This window comes from Lampris incognitus, chromosome 6 (assembly GCF_029633865.1).
Source record: "Lampris incognitus isolate fLamInc1 chromosome 6, fLamInc1.hap2, whole genome shotgun sequence".
Classification (NCBI taxonomy): Eukaryota; Metazoa; Chordata; class Actinopteri; order Lampriformes; family Lampridae; genus Lampris; species Lampris incognitus.
Genome location: NC_079216.1, coordinates 56,776,361 through 56,795,093, shown reverse-complemented (window position 1 = coordinate 56,795,093; position 18,733 = coordinate 56,776,361). Strand labels below are relative to the sequence as shown.

The 18,733-nt window shown below is 44.8% G+C and overlaps 1 protein-coding gene across 1 annotated transcript in view; it reads right to left on the bottom strand.

The window, feature by feature from the left end:
* Positions 1-18,733, bottom strand: part of necab2 (N-terminal EF-hand calcium binding protein 2) — a 250,842-nt gene that overhangs the window by 120,013 nt on the left and 112,096 nt on the right. Inside the window, exons 6-7 of the mRNA XM_056282242.1 lie at positions 15,978-16,114; positions 14,461-14,585 (exon numbers count right to left, since the gene is read on the bottom strand). Of these exons, the coding sequence (XP_056138217.1) occupies positions 14,461-14,585; positions 15,978-16,114 (262 nt within the window). The remainder of the gene's footprint in view (positions 1-14,460; positions 14,586-15,977; positions 16,115-18,733) is intronic.

Genomic DNA, 18,733 nt, shown 5'->3' with positions numbered 1-18,733 from the left:
TCATACTTTTTCATTCTATTGTATCGCTGCTCAAAGTCAATCACATAGTCCGCCATGGACACAGAACTGTCCTTCTTGATACAGTCAAAATACGAATAAGCATCGTAAGCGCGGTCCCTCTCTTCTTTGAGAAACATTCCATCTAGTTTTGCAATTAAAACGTCCATACCCCCATCTGTATTCAAGTCTGCAGCGGGTATTTCCATGGCGATATCCCTTGCCCTTCCTTCAAGCCCCAGGACGACAGCAAGGGCCTGTTTCTTCTTATCCAGCTCAGTAACGAGCTTCCACATAGCAACTTCATTTTCCCAACTCTCGTACGGTCGGGACTCATCGAACTTCGGTGGAACTTTGTAGCTAGCAGAAGCCATTTTCTGCTAACCATCGACTGCTACCAATGTTGACTATTAAACTTGTTCTGAATAAACACGACGTTTATCTTCAGTGAAACCGACTTTATTCACTCCATTTCTTCACGATACAAAGCGACCAGCAACTTGCTCTCAGCATGAGCACCACCACAACTGCGCATGACAAGAGACTCCCGCCTAGAAGGGGCAATACACTGCACATGCATAACCTGACCAGAAGGGGAGCTGTCCTCCATTACATTAACTAAATAGGGATGCATAGAGATAACATGTTAACAATAACAACGGGAGATGCCGTTCCCGCATCTCCCGTTGTTTGATGAATGATGACGAACAAATTCAGGAGCGTTTGAGAAAAGCAGAAGATTACGTGTGTGTGTGTGTGTATGTGTGTGTGAATTAATTAACTGTAAGTGCTTTGAGTGGCTGTTGCAGCTAGAAAAGCTCTATAGAAAGTGCAACTTGATTGATTGGGAGTGGAAACGTATGCATGAGTTTGGTGAATGTTGTGAGCTGGAGGGACACATGTTGAAAATGAAGACATTAATACGTAGATGTTGGAGAGGTGGGTATGTTGACAGAATGGAATGGAGAGAATTGTGGTTGTTTGGGGTGACTGGTTAGGTGGAAGAATGTAAGTTAATTTATTAAATTATGTTTTAAGCCATGCAAGGTATGCTGTCAAGCTAAGGAGGAATATACCTCATTATGTCTTGTCTATCTGTGTTTTAAACTTTAGTTGAATGTCTTGTATCTTGCGTATTGTTCTTGTTCTAATGATTAAGCATATATTTGTGCTCCGGTTTCCTCCCACAGTCCAAAGACATGTAGGTCAAGTGAATCGGCCGTACTAAATTGTCCCTAGGTGTGAATGTGTCGGCCCTGTGATGGCCTGGCAGCCTGTCCAGGGTGTCTCCCCGCCTGCTGCCCAATGACTGCTGGGATAGGCTCCAGCATCCCGCGACCCTAATTAGGATAAGTGGCTTGGATAATGGATGGATGGATGGATGCCAAAAATAGAAAGATGTGTGTTATGTATGTTTTCTCAAAATAAGGGGGAAAAAAAGTCCAAACCAATCCACCTGGGTGAGTCACCGTTCGTCGGTGTCACCTGTGTTGCTAATCGGCCCATTAGTCACACTGTGCAGTCTCTGTAGCAGCAGCAAGTCACACAAGGACTTTGGTAGTTTACCTATGGGACTCCTACAAAGGAGACACCGACAACTCTTTGTTCCAACATCACTCTTGAATGATGGGGGGAACTGTCAACTCGTTACACTCCACTTCTATCTTCGGTCTGCGATTGCCTCCACTCTGATGGAGTTCCATGGGGGACCGGGATTCGATTTTCCCTGACCAATCACCAGAGACCTCCATATCCGCCTGACTCTAACATCATTGCAAGTCGACACTGATGCGTAGCCATGCCGACATACTGGTTTTGCCGGGGTTCTTAGAGTGGGGCAAAGTAAAAACAAGCTACAACATTGGGAGATATTCAGAAGACATGCCATCTAATGCTTGACAACAGCATTAGTCCTGCCCGTGGCACTGATGGGCTAATCGTTATTCCCCCCTGTTCATTGGATAATTGCTTTTTCAACCGAGAAATCGCTGCTTCTGACACAACGCCAAACCAAAAGAATCGGTCAACTCGGTGGAGTGGGCAGATTCAAATGTCTGGACCCAGGCAAACATCACTCTGTACATACCTGCAGCTGTTCCTGTGGAAAAACACTGGCATAAAGCTATACAAATAAAACTGGCTTGACTTGACTGTCCTACTACTCTTAAATACCTGGGGGTGTCTGATGTAATTTGCAACACCTGACTGTGTGCCTCTGACCGGTTTTCTTTATTAATCCCCGTGGGGAGTTCATGCTCTGCATTTAACCCATGCTAGCTGTGTAGCTAGGAGCAGTGGGCAGCCGCAGTGCAGCACCCGGGGGCCAACTCCGGATCGTCTTGCTATGTCTTGGCCAGGGGAACAGACAGGAGTATTAACCCTAACATGCATGTCTTTTTGATGGTGGGGGAAACCGGAGCACCCGGAGAAAACTCACCGCAGACACGGGGAGAACATGCAAACTCCACACAGAGGATGACCCCCAAGGTTGGACAACCCTGGGGTTCGAACCCAGGACCTTCTTGCTGTGAGGTGACAGCGCTAACCACTGGGCCACTGTGCCACTGTGCCGCGCACTTCTTTGTCACATCTGTAACATCAGACACAACCGCTGATACAACCCTGCTAAACCTTTCCTATTCAGGAACATGCAGTTGAAACCTTCTTTTCTGCTTGTTGTAGGGCTGCCAGTGTGCAGTTAAAAGGGCATATTACATTCCTGCTTTTACCTCCAAGGCTTACATGAACATCCTTACACCCATCGAGACTCGTGCCCAACTTGAAGTTAGCTTGGTTCACCGTGTTGTCAGGGCTGCATATCATTAAGGGTTTTATTTATACTGGTACTGGTAATGGTACCTTTTATTGATACAAGCTTGATGAAAGGTACTAGTTTTTGTTATTGTGTAAAAAAAAAGTTTTTTTAATTGCTTGTAATCACCAAATATTGACAAATAATTTCTTAATCTTTCTTTCGTCCAAATTTATCAGGCAGTCTCATTACTCCCATTCCTTGCCAAAACACTCAAAGGAGCAGCATGTAGTCAGCACTCATCCTTCTCTCCTAAAATAATCTACTTGATCCCAATCAGTCTGGGTGTAAGAGCGGTCACTCCACTGAAATTGGTCTTCTTGCAGTTACTGAATCACTCCACTCAACCAAGTCATCAGAAGTCACACTCCTTGACCTGTCTGCTTCTGCTTTTGATGGGCTTAAGTGCATCCAATCATACATGACAGGGAGGTCGTAGTAAATATCAGGAAGGGGTCTTGTGTCTGCCCCCAACATGTTACAACAGGCCAAGGCTCACTGCTCGATCCATTTCGACTGCAGATGACGACCAAGTTTTCCTTTCTTTTCTGGAAGAACACACACTGTGGTCTCTGCATAGGCTGCTGCTTGCCTTGCTCACGTATTTGCTTCGATGAGGGAACATCACCTGAACTTGCTCAGCTTGTCCACAACTGAGCCGTTGGTCATCCCTTCCAAACCCTTCATCCTGAACAACAAATGAATCTTGCTCAGTACATCGACAATCATGCCATTCCAATTTGCAAGGACCCATGAGGTGATGATCGATAACTAGCTTTCATTTTCTGACCACAGTAAGCCTTTTGCCTGTTCCTGCCACGCTGCTCTGTACAATACCAGAAGGATCCAACTATACTTCTGACAGCATGCTACGCAACTCATGGTCCAAGCGCTGGTCATCTCTTGATTATAATATTGCAATGCTTTCTCACGGGTCTCCCAGCCTGTGCAATCCATCCATCCATTATCCGAACCACTTATCCTGCTCTCAAGGTCGCAGGGATGCTGGAGCCTATCCCAGCAATCGTTGGGCAGCAGACTGGGAGACACCCTGGACAGGCCACCAGGCCATTACACAGGGCCTACACACACACACACACACACAAACACACACACACATACACATATTCATACCTAGGGGCAATTTCGTATGGCCGATTCACCTGACCTACATGTCTTTGGATTGTGGGAGGAAACCAGAGCACCCAGAGGAAACCCACACAGACACGGGGAGAACATGCAAACTCCACACAGAGGACGACCCGGGACGACCCTCCTCAAGGTTGGACTACCCCGGGGCTCAAACCCAGAACCCTCTTGCTGTGAGGTGACCGCGCTAACCACTGCGCCACCTACTGTCCCCGTGCAATCCAACCACAGCAAATAACAATGTTTCTCACTTAGTTTTTAAACTACCAGGATGGGCAAACATCTTGCTTCTCTTTGTGTCCTTATACTGCCATATGGCTGCTGCCTTGCATGAAGTTCAAAACCTTGCTGTCAACTTTCAAAGGAAGGTCAATAAGCTGCACCGACTTACCAGGGAATCCATATCAACATGCACATTTCTGCTTGCCTTCTTCATTGCACCTCAGGAGGGCTACTGTCTGCCCACTTCAAAAAGGCCCAAGCTATAGTTTCTGCCTTTTCTGGTCGAATGAACTCCCATCCTCAAACAGAGCGACAGTCTCACTTATTTAATTCAAGAAACACCTAAAATCGTTTAGTTTCCAGGCCTACCTTCACCCATAGGTACTATCTAAGCATCCTTTGTGTTGCAGGGATAGGTAGTGTTTATCAGCTACTAAACATGAATGTAAGGTGAATATTGAACATTGTGCTATCTTTACTATGGTTATGTTACCCAGCAGGACATCCAACATTCACCTTCTATTCAAGTTTAACAGATAATTACTATTTATCACTGTGACACAAAGGATTCAAAATACTCGTGTTTGGCACAATATGATTTGTAAATATCTATCATAATGAAAAGAAAGCAAACAACAGATATAGAAAACCCCCTATGTTACTCATATATTACTCAGTAATTTCCACTCATTATAGTTCAATTACATGTATTTTACTTGTATATTACTTGGTTATTTCTGCATAATGCTCTTAAAACACAAGCATTTGTGCAGAACAAGGAAAATGCTGACATTGCCTTCTTCATTTGAATTGCCTTGGTGAGGAAATGGATTACACAACACAGACGTAAAGGCTTATTTATATCAATGCCATATATCAGGTTTATATGCACTGTATATCTTTAATAAAATGCAGGATCAAGCCACACATTACAGACAGTGGATATAACAGCCCAATGCCACTCCTCTACTTGTTATTAAGAGCTTATGCTGGGTTAAATAAAATAACAGTGCTCTGTAAATTGGCCTCTTTGTGTCAGAACCAAAATATCATATTGAATCAGATGGCCACACATCGCATTACGTAACACATAACTCATTTTTTGAAGAGGATACAGGCAACGCCAGAATATTGTGACTCCCTGTGGCAGTAATTCAATACTGTCAGGGTCAGGCCACATGTCAAAGACTCAGTTATCAAAGCGCTGTAGGTCATTCCTATCTATCTCTGCTCCACTGATTACTCACTCAATCAATAACATCTCTGACAACAGCTCTATGGCTTCTGACAACTTCATTCATAACAATCTGTGACCAGGCAATGTGACCTCATGCGGAAACAAAAACACTGACTTGAATGGGCAGAAATACAGAAAAATACAGTTTCTGACTTAAAGGGAACCAATCACGATTTTAAACATTATCTCTATACATACAGTACCTGATAGGCAGAACGCTCTATTAGCTGTCATAATACTGAGCAGTATTCTGTGTGTCTCTGAAATGGCGCCGAAATGGTGCAGAAAAATGTCCGCCAGTGACGTCACTAGAGGAAAATCTGTGAATCACCATTTCTATATGGCATCTGGTGGCACTTACTACAACAGCAAGATGCAACGTTATTTAGATTTTATTTTTTTTTTGTGAATTTTTTCTCCCCAGTTGTATCCAGCCAACTGCCAATTACCCCACTCTTCCGAGCTGCCCCGGTCATTGCTCCCCCACCCCCCTCTGCCGATCTGGGGAGGGCTGCAGACTACCACATGCCTCCTCCCATACATGTGGAGTCGCCAGCAGCTTCTTTTCATCTGACAATGAGGAGTTTTGCCAGGGGGACGTAGCACGTAGAAGGATCATGCTATTCCCCCCAGAACAGGCGCCCCGACCAACCAGAGGAGGCGCTAGTACAGCAACCAGGACACATACCCACATCCGGCTTCCCATCCGCAGACATGGCCAGTTGTGTCTGTAGGGACGCCTGACCAAGCCAGAGGTAACACGGGGATTCGAACTGGCGAGCCCCGTGTTGCTAGGCAACAGAATAGACCGCTACGCTATCCGGACACCCTCGTTATTTGCATTTTCTTGTAAGATGCAGCCTACTTCAATGTAGCCCACCGACGGTACAGTGGTAAACCAAGAAGGGTTGCCGTTTTCACATTCATGGATTGTCCCACAGTGACGTCACTGGCAGACACCATTTCGGCGGCATTTCAGAAACACACGGAAGCCTCTCAGTATTATGGCTGCTAATGCAGCGCTATATCTACAACATAGAGAGAGAGCGAGATATCATGCTGTTTCTCTTTAATGGGTAGGTGTGTGTGATAAAAAAATAAAAAAAATTGGTATAAAATTTGAGCGAAAAAAATGGTATTGCTTTAACATTTTGGTGTGCACATGTACATGCTAATAATGCCTGACAAGAACCAGGATTTCCTGAATCTCAAGCTGTTCAATTTCACCATAGATTTGGGTTAAGTTTCACATCTCACTTTTGATTTTGGAAGTTCAAACTCGGTTCCCTTTTCAAAAATCATACAATGGCCAACATTTGAGGGGCATCAGTTCCATCAATCCATCCATTATCCGAACCGCTTATCCTGCTCGCAGGGTAATGGGGATGCTGGAGCCTATCCCAGCAGTCACTGAGCGGCAGACGGGGAGACACCCTGGATAGGCCACCAGGCCATCACAGGGTCAACACACACACAGACACACACACACACACACACACACACACACATTCACAGCTAGGGACAATTTAGTACGGCTGATTTACCTGACCTACATGTCTTTGGACTGTGGGAGGAAACCGGAGCCCCCGGATGAAACCCACGTAGACATGGGGAGAACATGCAAACTCCACACAGAGGACGACCCGGGATGACCCCCAAGGTTGGACTACCCCGGGGCTCGAACCCAGGACCTTCTTGCTGTGAGGCAACCATACTAACCGTTGCGCCACCGTGCCACCGGGCATCAGTTCTATTTCATTTAATTCATAATTGTTCAAAAGTGTAGCTTAAAGTGTAATTTCCCATTAGGCTTTCCTTATTTTGTTGTCGAGTGGAGGAATTACAACTTGAGCCGACATCTGCATCATCAAGCTGCTTGCCAGCTGACATCTGTCAAGGAGGCTATCTGTCAGGAGGAACTGCTTATTCCGTTTTCTGTCACTGATGGCCAACAAACTTCGTAGCATCCACCTGCCTGTATCCCGTGGTGGAAATTTGTGTTCCAATAAAGCAACGCCGTGGCTCAAGCACCTTTTGAGTGTCATTTTTATGATAGGCGGTGGTGTTCAAGCGAGTGCCAGGTGTCGGGGTGAGAGTGTATTGAGGTGAACATCAACTAACAGCCAGAGTAAAACAGACCGGGGAGGCGGGATGAGATGGGGTGGAAGGAGACATAAAGAAAGTCTGAGAGGGACGGCGAGGAGGAAAATCTAAGTTAAATTCAGCAAGAGAAGATAATACACCCCACTACATTAAGTACAAGAGGGAGTGGGGAGAGACAGAATGAAAGTGCTTATAGCAAGAGGCAATGAAGCAAGTAAGAAAGAGAGAACAAAAGATGGGGGGAAAGCGAGATGGAGAGAATACAAGTGCAGAGAACCTTGCACAAATTCAAGAAGACTAAAGAGGAGTTACTTCTTTGTGTCTGCGGCAAGTGATACCAACTTTGTAAACCTCCAAAGACAAATCATTAAACAAAGTCTCCCTCACTCGAACTCTCTTGCTCTCTCTCTCCACTTCTGTCTCCTCTTTCACTCTCCTCCCCACTGCTACCGGGCCTTGTCCACTTCCCTTTTCTCCCTCTTGCTTATCTGATCAACCTCTGAAAGATTGTTTGGAGCAGCAAAAAGCGAAAGATAATTTCATTAATTAAGTCCCCCAAAAAACAATAAAACACCAAAAAGGCTCATTTGCTACACCGTGTAGGGGCCCGTCCTTTTTCATCAAAGACTGTCATGGCGGGTGAGTAGCGATGGCAATAACCTCATGCAGTCAGACCTCCGTGTCTCCAAACTCATGGAGGTTTTCAGATATTCAAGCTCACAAGTTTGTTAGAGAAGGATGGAGACACAGTGGGCTGCCATCGTCATATTTCAATCCAATACAACTACATTAGGGCGATCTGAGGGCAGAGCCTGGAGCTCAACAACTTATTTGTCTAGAAATCGCTATTAAGATGTGTTGCAGGGAAGGGACATGGTAGAAAATGTGTAAACAACCTACAAAAATCCATCCATCCACTATCCAAGCCACTTATCCTAACTAGGGTGGCGGGGATGCTGGAGCCTAGCCCAGTAGTCAATGGCTGGCAGGTGGGGAGACACCCTGGACAGGCCATCACAGGGCTCACACACACACTCACACACACTCACATACACACACATACACACACAGGGAAAATTTAGTATGTCTGATTCACCTGACCTACATGTCTTTGGACCGTGGGAGGAAACCGGAGCACCGGGTAGAAACCCACGCAGATATAGGGAGAACATGCAAACTCTACACAGAGGTCGAGCTGGGATGACCCCCAAGGTTGGACAACACCGGGGTTCGAACCCAGGACCTTCTTGCTGTGAGGCGACCACGCTAACCACTGCGCCATCATGCGGCCCCCTAAAAAATTACCACTCAAATTCACAAAGACTGACCACTGTAGCGTCATGTTAGCTTGGGCTGAGCGTTTATTTGCACAGACTTAGAGTGGCGGGTTTATCTTCAGTTGTCTCCATTGAACTGTAGATGACCAACTGGAGCTACATGCCCAGTATGAAGAAAAGCATGGATGACTCTGAATCTTACTGAAACCTATCTGTGTATCACATAAACAGTAAATATAAAATAGTGATAGACTTAAAAAAAATTCCATACTATTCCTTAAAGGTTGGGGAGTGATTAAGTTCAAGGCTAAGGTTAGTTAGTGGTTTAGTGAGTGCTGTCACTGTGTTAAGCAAGGAAACCCATTGGCTATCTTCGTTTAACCACGTGTCTCTGAAACAACGATCAGTTCCTTCTTCGGCCACTAGGAGCACTCATCAACAACGCTCTTATGTGTCGGTTTGCAAATTTGACCCATGTTGTTGCTTACACAAGATGACCAGCGTCCTCTCTCCTCTCTCCCCTCCCTCCACCCTCTCCATCTCCCCCGACAGACCTCCTCGCTCCCTCTTCCAACCAATCCTTGTTTTTATCTGTCCTCAGCTCTTCTCTGTCGGGAATCCCCATAAGACTGTCAGCAGGCAGCAGCTTTGTGCAGGTGACCAACTGACAAGGCTTTCAGTGGAGGATAATTCATGGTGTGTGTGTGTGTGCGTGTGTGAGTGTGCGTGTGTGCGTGTGCGGGCGTCTTTACAAAGGATGATAAACAGCAGAGAGACAGGCACAGTAAAGTGTGTTTTGATTTCTGCTAAATCAGAATGATGCCCCCACTGAGGCCTGCGGATGTAATGCTAATCGCACAGACACCATGACAGATGCATCACAACATGAGTTCAGAGGGCGTTTGCAACACGTGTGCACTATGGTGTGTGTGTGTGTGTGTGTGTGTATGTGTGCCTGTTTTTGCATTTTATGTTGTGTTTTTCCAGTACAATGTTTCTACGAGGAAGACATTTCACTGTATGTGCATGTCCATTCGAAGGAGTTTGTTTTTGTGCAGCCAGTGGGACACTTGTTGACCTCATACAACCCGTATCGCTCAGAATAAGTGATGTATATTGGGGAAGGGAGAGATAGGGAAGGAAGATGCTCAAAAGACGCTTTCTGATAAGCGAATTAACTTGGTACAAAAAGATTGATTAAAGCTGATATACATTTTTACCCCCCCCCCCACCTGCTGATGGAGGGCTGCAGACTACCACATGCCTCCTTTGATACATGTGGAGTCACCACCCACTTCTTTTCACCTGACAGTGAGGCGTTTCACCAGGGGGGGGGGGTGTAGCATGTGCGAGGATCACGCTATTGCCCCAGTTCACCCTCCCCCACTGAACAGGCGCCCCGACCGACCAGAGGAGGCGTTAGTGCAGCAACCAGGACATATACCCACATCCAGCTTCTCACCCACAGACACGGCCAATTGTGTCTGTAGGGACGCCTGACCAAGCCGGAGGTAACACGGGGATTTGAACCTGCGATCCCCGTGTTGGCAGGCAATGGAATAGACTGCTTCACTACCCTGATGCCCCAAAGCTGGCATATTTTTCTGTTGTGGAATTCTTACTGTCTGATTAAATCTGTGTGAAAGCAATAACTGTATAAAATATAGAACAAAGACTTGTGTTATATTGGGTGGTCTTGCGCTAACATGAGTGTAGCATGTGGACAGATATTTTAATATTGTAAGCATGATATATGAAAAGTAGATCAACAGACAAAATTGTAATGCACAACAGTGCATAGTGTGTACAGTGCAAGTAGGTTGATCGTTATGTCAATACAAAAAAGAAAAACATTACACTTTTAATTTGTTTCTCATACGCTTTGGTTTTGATGATCTGAAATGAAAAATGAATTACAGTGCATGCAGTTTTGGAAATATCACCCATCTCCAAATAGTGACTCACATCTTTGGTTAGCTAATGAACCAGTGGTTTCCAAATTATGGGTCAGGACCCACAAGTGGGCCGCAGTAAGGGGCCCAATGGGTCACAGGATGTCCGCAATAAACACATTTTGTTTGAAGATAAGAGAAAAAAGGGCAAATTTACTGATTTGGGATCAGATATTTCTTTTATTTTAATACAAAAGAATTGAAAGAAAACTATTATTCTCGTACTTTTACAGTCAACGCAAACAATGCATTGATTTACGTTTAATCCAAATTATTATCCATCCATCCATTATTCAAGCCACTTATCCCAACTGGGGTCATGGGATGCTGGAGCCTCTCCCATTAAATTAAAAAATAAATTAAAAAAAATATTCAAATAAAATAAAATAAATAATTCAAATAAATTAAAAATAGATCATCTCTAAAATAATTAATGTTGACATGCCTTGTTTGTTTCAGCTGATCATTAGCAAGCCATAATTGAAGACTGAAAAGGGGAATACTAGATTGATGAACAATAAAGAGAGGATTGGTAATTATCTCGCTTTTTGACGGGTAATGAAAATCGATTCTTTGTTTTACTGCAAGATATATTTGTTGGGTCCTAGACAAAAATGTATCTCTAAAGGTGGGTCATGGCATGAAAAACATTGGGAACCCCTGGACTAGATCCTCAAATTTTTTGAAATATGGAATACCAAATCTAATAAATATTTTCTTCCAAAAAGGATATAAAAAGTTTGTGACTTCAGACTTTGGCTATTTAGGTTGTCAGGGGGATAAATTTCCTCATATGTTCCAGTTAGCAGCATAGTGGTGCAGTGGTTAGCGTGGTCGCCTCACAGCAAGGTCCTGGGTTCGAGCCCTGGGGTAGTCCAACCTTGAGGGTTGTCCCGGGTCGTCCTCTGTGTGGAGTTTGCATGTTCTCCCCGTGTCTGCATGGGTTTCCTCTGGGGGCTCTGGTTTCCTCCCACAGTCCAAAGACATGTAGGTCAGGTGAATCGGCCGTACTAAACTGTCCCCTAGGTGTAAGTATGTATGTGTGTGTGTGTGTGTGTGTGTGTGTGTCTCTCGGCCCTGTGATGGCCTGGCGGCCTGTCCAGGGTGTCTCCCCGTCTGCCGCCCAATGACTGCTGGGATAGCTCCAGCATCCCCACGACCCTGAGAGCAGGATAAGCGGTTTGGATAATGGATGGATGGATGTTGCAGTTATGGCAGAATTCAGCAGATCCATGGGCATGGCGGTAGAGCCTGTTCTGAGTCTACAGCGGTTTTGCTTAAGAAATATTTTTTTCATTTTCAGACCCACACAAAGCATTTAGGACAAGATTTGAATATGTCACACTTGCATCATTTGTGCTATAATTATCTTTCTTGTGGCGGTTTCCAAAGCGGTCCACAGGGACCCACAACACTGCTGCTTTTCTGTTCTGCCAGCTGGTTAATTACATTCACCTGTTGTTTCAAGTTTTACAGCCATCAAATCAGAGCCGGCACAACAGGTGACTGCAATTTATTATCTGGCAAAACAGAAAAACCGGCAGTGATGTGGATCACCAAAGACCAGGGTTTGTAAGACCACTGCTTTATGTCTTGGTGCAAGCTCAATAATCCAGGTAAGAAAATCAAAGAAGGCTGAATCAGTTCATCTGGACACAACATTTATTGACAGACACGTTTCATCACTCAACTAATGAACTGATTCAACCTTCTTTGACACGGCTTGATGGTAACAGCGTTAACCGTCATTCTGGAAGAAAAAGGATCAATAGAAACTTTATTGTTTAATGAAACTTGCCAGTGGTCTTTATAGTCTCCAACCCTTCTGTTTTCCTTATTTAATTTACAGAAATATGGGCAGCACGGTGGCGCAGTGGTTAGCGCGGTCACCTCATAGCAAGAAGGTTCTGGGTTCGAGCCCCAGGGTGGTTCAACCTTGGGGGTCGTCCCGGGTTGTCCTCTGTGTGGAGTTTACATGTTCTCCCCATGTCTGTGCAGGTTTCCTCCGGGTGCTCCGGTTTCCTCCCACAGTCCAAAGACATGTAGGTCAGGTGAATCGGCCATACTAAATTGTCCCTAGGTATGATGTGTGTGTGTGTGTGTGTGTGTGTGTGTGTGTGTGTGTGTGTGTGTGTGTGTGTGTGTGTGTTGGCCCTGCGTGATGGCCTGGCGGCCTGTCCAGGGTGTCTCCCCATGGGCAGCAGCATCCCTGCGACCCCGAGAGCTGGATAAGCGGTTCGGATACTGGATGGATGGACGGAGCTCTCTTTTCCAACTCTCAATATACATCTGTAATTCTCAGAATGTTAATAGCGCTTGAAAATCTATAATAGTGAAAATTGTGAAACGAAAAGGGATAACGAGAAAAGAAGGGTCAGATTTCATATTTATAATGTAATGGATTACACTTATATAGCGCTTTATCTAGACACCCAAAGCACTTCACATTGAAGGGGATAACTCACCTCAACCGCCACCAATGTGTAGCACCCACCTGGGTGATGCACGGCAGCCATTTTGCATCAGAATGCTCACCGCACATTAGCTTGAGGTGGAGAGGGAGGAATCATTCAGGGTGATTAGGTGGCCAGATGGAGAGGGCCAGGTTGGGAAGTTTGCCAGGACTCCAGGGGACACCCTACTCTTTACGATAACTGCTATGGGATCTTTAATGACCACAGTGAGTCAGGACCTCGATTTAACGTCTCATCTGAAGGACGGCATCTCCTACAGCACAGTGTCCCCGTCACTGCACTGGGATATTTTTTGTTGTCTTTCAGTAGGACCAGAGGGAAGACTGCCCCTACTGGCCCACCAACACCACTTCCAGCATCAACTCAGTTTTCCCGGGAGTCTCCCATCCAAGTACTAGCCAAGCCCACACTTGCTTAGCTTCTGTCATTCGGCAGAGCCAGGGTACATGTTGGTATGGCTGCTTCTTATATTTTTCATTCATTGTAAATTCACAACAATCAGTATTTTACTATTATGTTGTTTTTGTCAATGAACTCTTGCTCTTTCTAAATAAAGAATAACCCCCCCCCAAAAAAACACTAGATATAAACAGAAAACAGCAAAATACCCCAAATTTACATGTATGTTTTTTACGCTTTTTACACTTAAGACATAGATAGACTTTTTTTTGATGAAAAGAAACGCGATAAATTGCAACAGAAATATTTTTGTTAAAAAAAAAAGGTTTGCGAATAGAATTTAATCACCCGATCAGCCATTTCTTTATCTAAACTTCGCACTGGCAAAGGCGGATAGTAACAGAAACAGTTGAGTGGGTGTGGGAAAAAAAACCCTTCCATTATATACGAAAATAACATAACAATGTGTTGGACAGAAAATATTAGCTGCAGCTGTGTTTATCCTGCTATGCTTACATCACAGACTTACAAGACCAGCCTGCCATGTTTTTAACCTTTACACGGTTTTTAACCTGGGGATGTCGCCAGACTCGCTAAAATGGTCTGGTGTTTAGTTACTCTTCAAACCCACCTGATTAAAACCATAATTAAATTTTTTTTAAATGGTCGATAAAATAAATTCAAAAGTTGGATGGAAAAATTACTAGTGTAGTATTTGTGTAGTTAAATAGGGTCATCACTGAGTATGACTAGTCAGAGTTGGTTGTGTGTATGAGAATAGTGTCTATATATCTGTGTGTGTGTGTGTGTGTGTGTGGTGTGTGTGTGTCTTTCCTACCAGAAGCAGTGTTAATGTTCCTGACACTCTCCTTGGCGCTAACTCTGTTGTTGGGGGGGTAGTCAGGGACGGCATTCTCGTAGCGCTTCTCTGGCATCCGTGGACTCACCTTGGCGGTGTAGTGACTGGAGAGAGAGTTAGTGTCAGTGGTACAGTGTGGAGCGGGAGGCAAAAGAACTGACAGGCCCAGAATGCTTTCTCACTATTAATAAATCAAATAAATACAGACCAGCTAAACATGAACAATGTGTGAATGGGGGGGGGGAGAGAGAGAGAGAGAGAGAGAGAGAGAGAGAGAGAGAGAGAGAGAGAGAGAGAGAGAGAGAGAGAGAGAGAGAGAGAGAGAGAGAGAGTGAAAAAGAGTGAAAAAGAAAGACAACAAGGATGGGGGAGAGAAAGGAAATATGGTAAAAGAGGGGGGATCTGAGATAGAAACAGGGTGGAGTTGGTTGTAGGGGTGATGGAAAGACATTTAAAAGGATTTTGGAGGGGGGGAAATAGACAAATGGAGGATACAGTGAATGAATAAAGACAGGATGTACATATGATAGAAGAGAGAAATGAGGGAGAGGTGGTAAAGCAACAGGTAAAAGAGGATAAGAATTACTATATATAAGTATGTCTGTGTGTCAGTGGCAGCTGGCCAGTACAGGGCGCTGGGTCGCCGCCTCCTTCAAATGTCAAGAGATGAAAATCTACTGAAACATGTTAAATATAATTTAGTTGTATAATGCAAATAATTATGAAATAAAAGTGTTTTCAGTCTGTGAGCGCCTGTCAGGCCCTTGTATTTGGTTGATTTCTGTGTGAATACATATACTTCCTGGGTGAGGGGCGCCGGCCAAACGATACCTTATGTAAGGCCTCAAACTTTTGGCGAGCAGGTGACCTGAGGCTGCTGTCTGATTGGTTTCTTCAGGTTTTCCATGGGGCGCAGTTCTGTGCACCCCAGACACCCCCACTTTTATTGGCAGCGAATTGTTATTGTTTTAATGTTTTTTGATCTAATGTGATTGGACAATTCTCGTGGCTGTCAATCATGTTCATACCTACCACCACGTCTTTTCTCAACTGTCAGTCATCCACCGTCTACGAACCCTGATAACATCTATAGGCTACATTGTCCTTCTTAATAACTCTGTGACTGTTTGGACATTAAAGCTGCTGTCAGGTGTGCTGCGCCAAGGTAAATTGCGCCCCCCCCCAAATTTTTTTAGCACTACCCGCCACTGCTGTGCCTTGTGTATGTGTGTGTGTGTGTGTGTGTGTGTGTGTGTGTGTGTGCGAGAGAGAGACTGAACATCTGACCGGAGAGGACATATACTTGAAAAACTACCTGGTTTCCATTAAGAATGCTGACACATGAGTTTCAAACATAATACCATGACAAACATGCACACACACACACACACACACACACACACACACACACACACACACACACACACACACACACACACACACACACACACACACACACACCAGCATGACACAGGGATGACCACCCCTTCTCTTACCCTGCCTGGCTGTGCTGCTCGTCAATGGCGTCCACGGCGCTCTCCACGGAGTTCAGTAAGGACTGGATCTGATTCGCCGACTCCTTCAGGAGGAAACGGGTCACAAACTGCTCCACATTGGTACCTCGCTCGTACACCTGAAGGGGTAAAGATGTTGAGGAACAGGGGGGAAACCGAGGTTAAGATAAGAGGGGTTTTTTGTTGTTGCTCTCAACACGTCCTCCACACATGATCCCGCAGCATCACTCAGCCTGTACGCAGCAGCATCCCTTTATCTCACACACGGCAACGCTTCTTTTTTTTCTACTCTTTTTATTCTTAACAGCATTTCAAATCTAAAATACAAACAAAGTACAGAACAAGAGGTCTGGCTTGTTCATCATCCAACACCAAAGACAGACAGACAGGTACAGGTCACCACACAGGGATTTCAGCAATGCTGCCTAATGAGAAAGAACAGAGAAGAAGAAAAAACCCTAATCAACAGCAGTTTCCTTTAATTAGTAATCCTGTTTTTTCAGTATTTTTCCCCTTTGCCTTTCTGTAGACGAAGGGTGAAAGTCATCTTTTCCATACAGCATATATATAATTGACAATTTCCAGTAAAAATTTCCATATTTGGAGGATTTCTCTGCAGCCAACATTTGGTGACAGCTTTTTCAGATGCTACCAGGACATTTTTCAGGAGACTGGCACCACTTCTACATACGTTTTTAGGAGGAACTCACAGCAACACTTCTTATGCAATGATTTCGATACTCCTCTTGAGGTCAAGCCAGTGCATTTGTGTCCTCTGTAGTGGACAGTGTAGATTTGGAGCTGTGTCGTACAGACTGTGCGCTATCGTGAAACCTCCTGATATGCCTGCAAGAGGAAAACCTAAGCTTTACCAGCTGTAGTGCACCCTGGTGGTGGAGGGGCAAAGACAGCAAATAGACGAAGATCATCCCGGGGTCGACTGTGGTGGACATCAGAAATCAGAATCACTTGATTTGTTATTTCATTTCATGCACTGGCGCACATGAAATGGAACGAAACATCGTTGCCCCCCAGCCCACAGCAGCGCAACACAAAGACAAAAACACATGTCCAAAAACTACAAGAACACATATATCCAAACTAACACATATCTCTAAACTAAAAAAAAAAAAAGCACTGTTCAGGAGAATGAACGCTAGCCTGGATGACTGTCGGAACTGCTGGTCTGCATGAACTAGCAGTTAGCTTAGCCGTTAGCTTAGCTTTAGACATGTAAAACCCACCCATTGTCCAAGCCGCTTATCCCAATTGGGGTCATGGGGGTTGCTGCAGCCTATCCCAGAAGTCATTGGGCGGTAGGCGAGGAAACACCCTGGACAGGCCGCCAGGCTATCACAGGGCCGACAAACACACACACATTCACACCTGGCAACAATTTAGTACGGGTGATTCACCTGGCCTGCATCGCTTTGGACTATGGGAGGAAACCGGAGCACCCGGAGCAAACCCACGCAGACACGGGGAGAACATGCAAACTCCACAGAGGACGACCCGGGACGACCCCCAAGGTTCAACTACCCCAGGGTTCGAACCCAGAACCTTCTTGCTGTGAGGCAACTGCGCTAACCACTGCGCCACCATGCCACCCCTTCATTTCATTACACTCATTATTTTATTATACTTTTCATCACTCTTCGTAATCTCATTATTCGTCTTTTGCCCGAAAAGGTTTATGCAGTTCATTCAATGTAAAATTTGAACAAAATTAAATTTAACATTTTTTTTCTTTGTAATGTGTTTCGTACCACCCTAAAATCTAATTTATGTAATAAAAAAACTAGAAACCTTTTCCCCCTGGGTCTCAGGAGGATATATAGTGACACTGAGCACCATTTCATATACTGAGCACATAAGCACGCGGCAGTGCAGAATAAGTCGGGTCAGCTTTATTGTCAGACGACAAGGCACAGTGATTCAGGAGGACAATTAAAGCCCGTGTGCAGTCAGCCTTTCTCCGCTGCTCTCTAATCAAAGACAAAAGCTCCCATGAGGGGTCGAGACGCACAGGACTTATTGACTTCCATTATCACAGACAACAGCTCTTACACGTGTACACACACACACACACACACACACACACACACACACACACACACACGTGCTCACAAAGCAACATATCTAGCTGCATGCATGGACACAAGCCCATGTGGACTACAATAGAAACTATTCAAATGTGCTGGAAAGTTCGACCGGCTTGTTCTGGTCAGCAATGCGGTGATTCACGGCGAGCAGGAAATTAGCATCAATCGGTATTTCTGTGAATAGAAAGTACTATGAATTTAGGATTTAAACCTGGGGCCCTGATTTCATTAGTCATTTTACTGCAGAAGTGCTGATCTGAGCACAGATGAGTCACAAATCAACACCGCACAGACTCAATTATGCAAACCAACAAAACATCTTACGAGTCTTAATAGGTAGAAAGAATGAATATTCATTCTGGGTCTCATGTTCCTTGAAGTACACTGTGAGGCATTGCTAGCACATTACTAAAGGGCCTTTGCAAGAGGGGACAGCAAGACTTTTCAGCTTTTGGGAGATTCAGGGTGTATATTAGTGACTAAATATCAAAATTGGGGGGGGGGGGTTATGCAAAAAAGTCAAAATCCCACAAGTAACAAATTTTGATATAAAAGATGGAATAAATTTGTTTTGTCCTTTCCATCCATCTATTATCTGAACCACTTATCCTGCTCTCAGGGTCCCGGGGAAGCTGA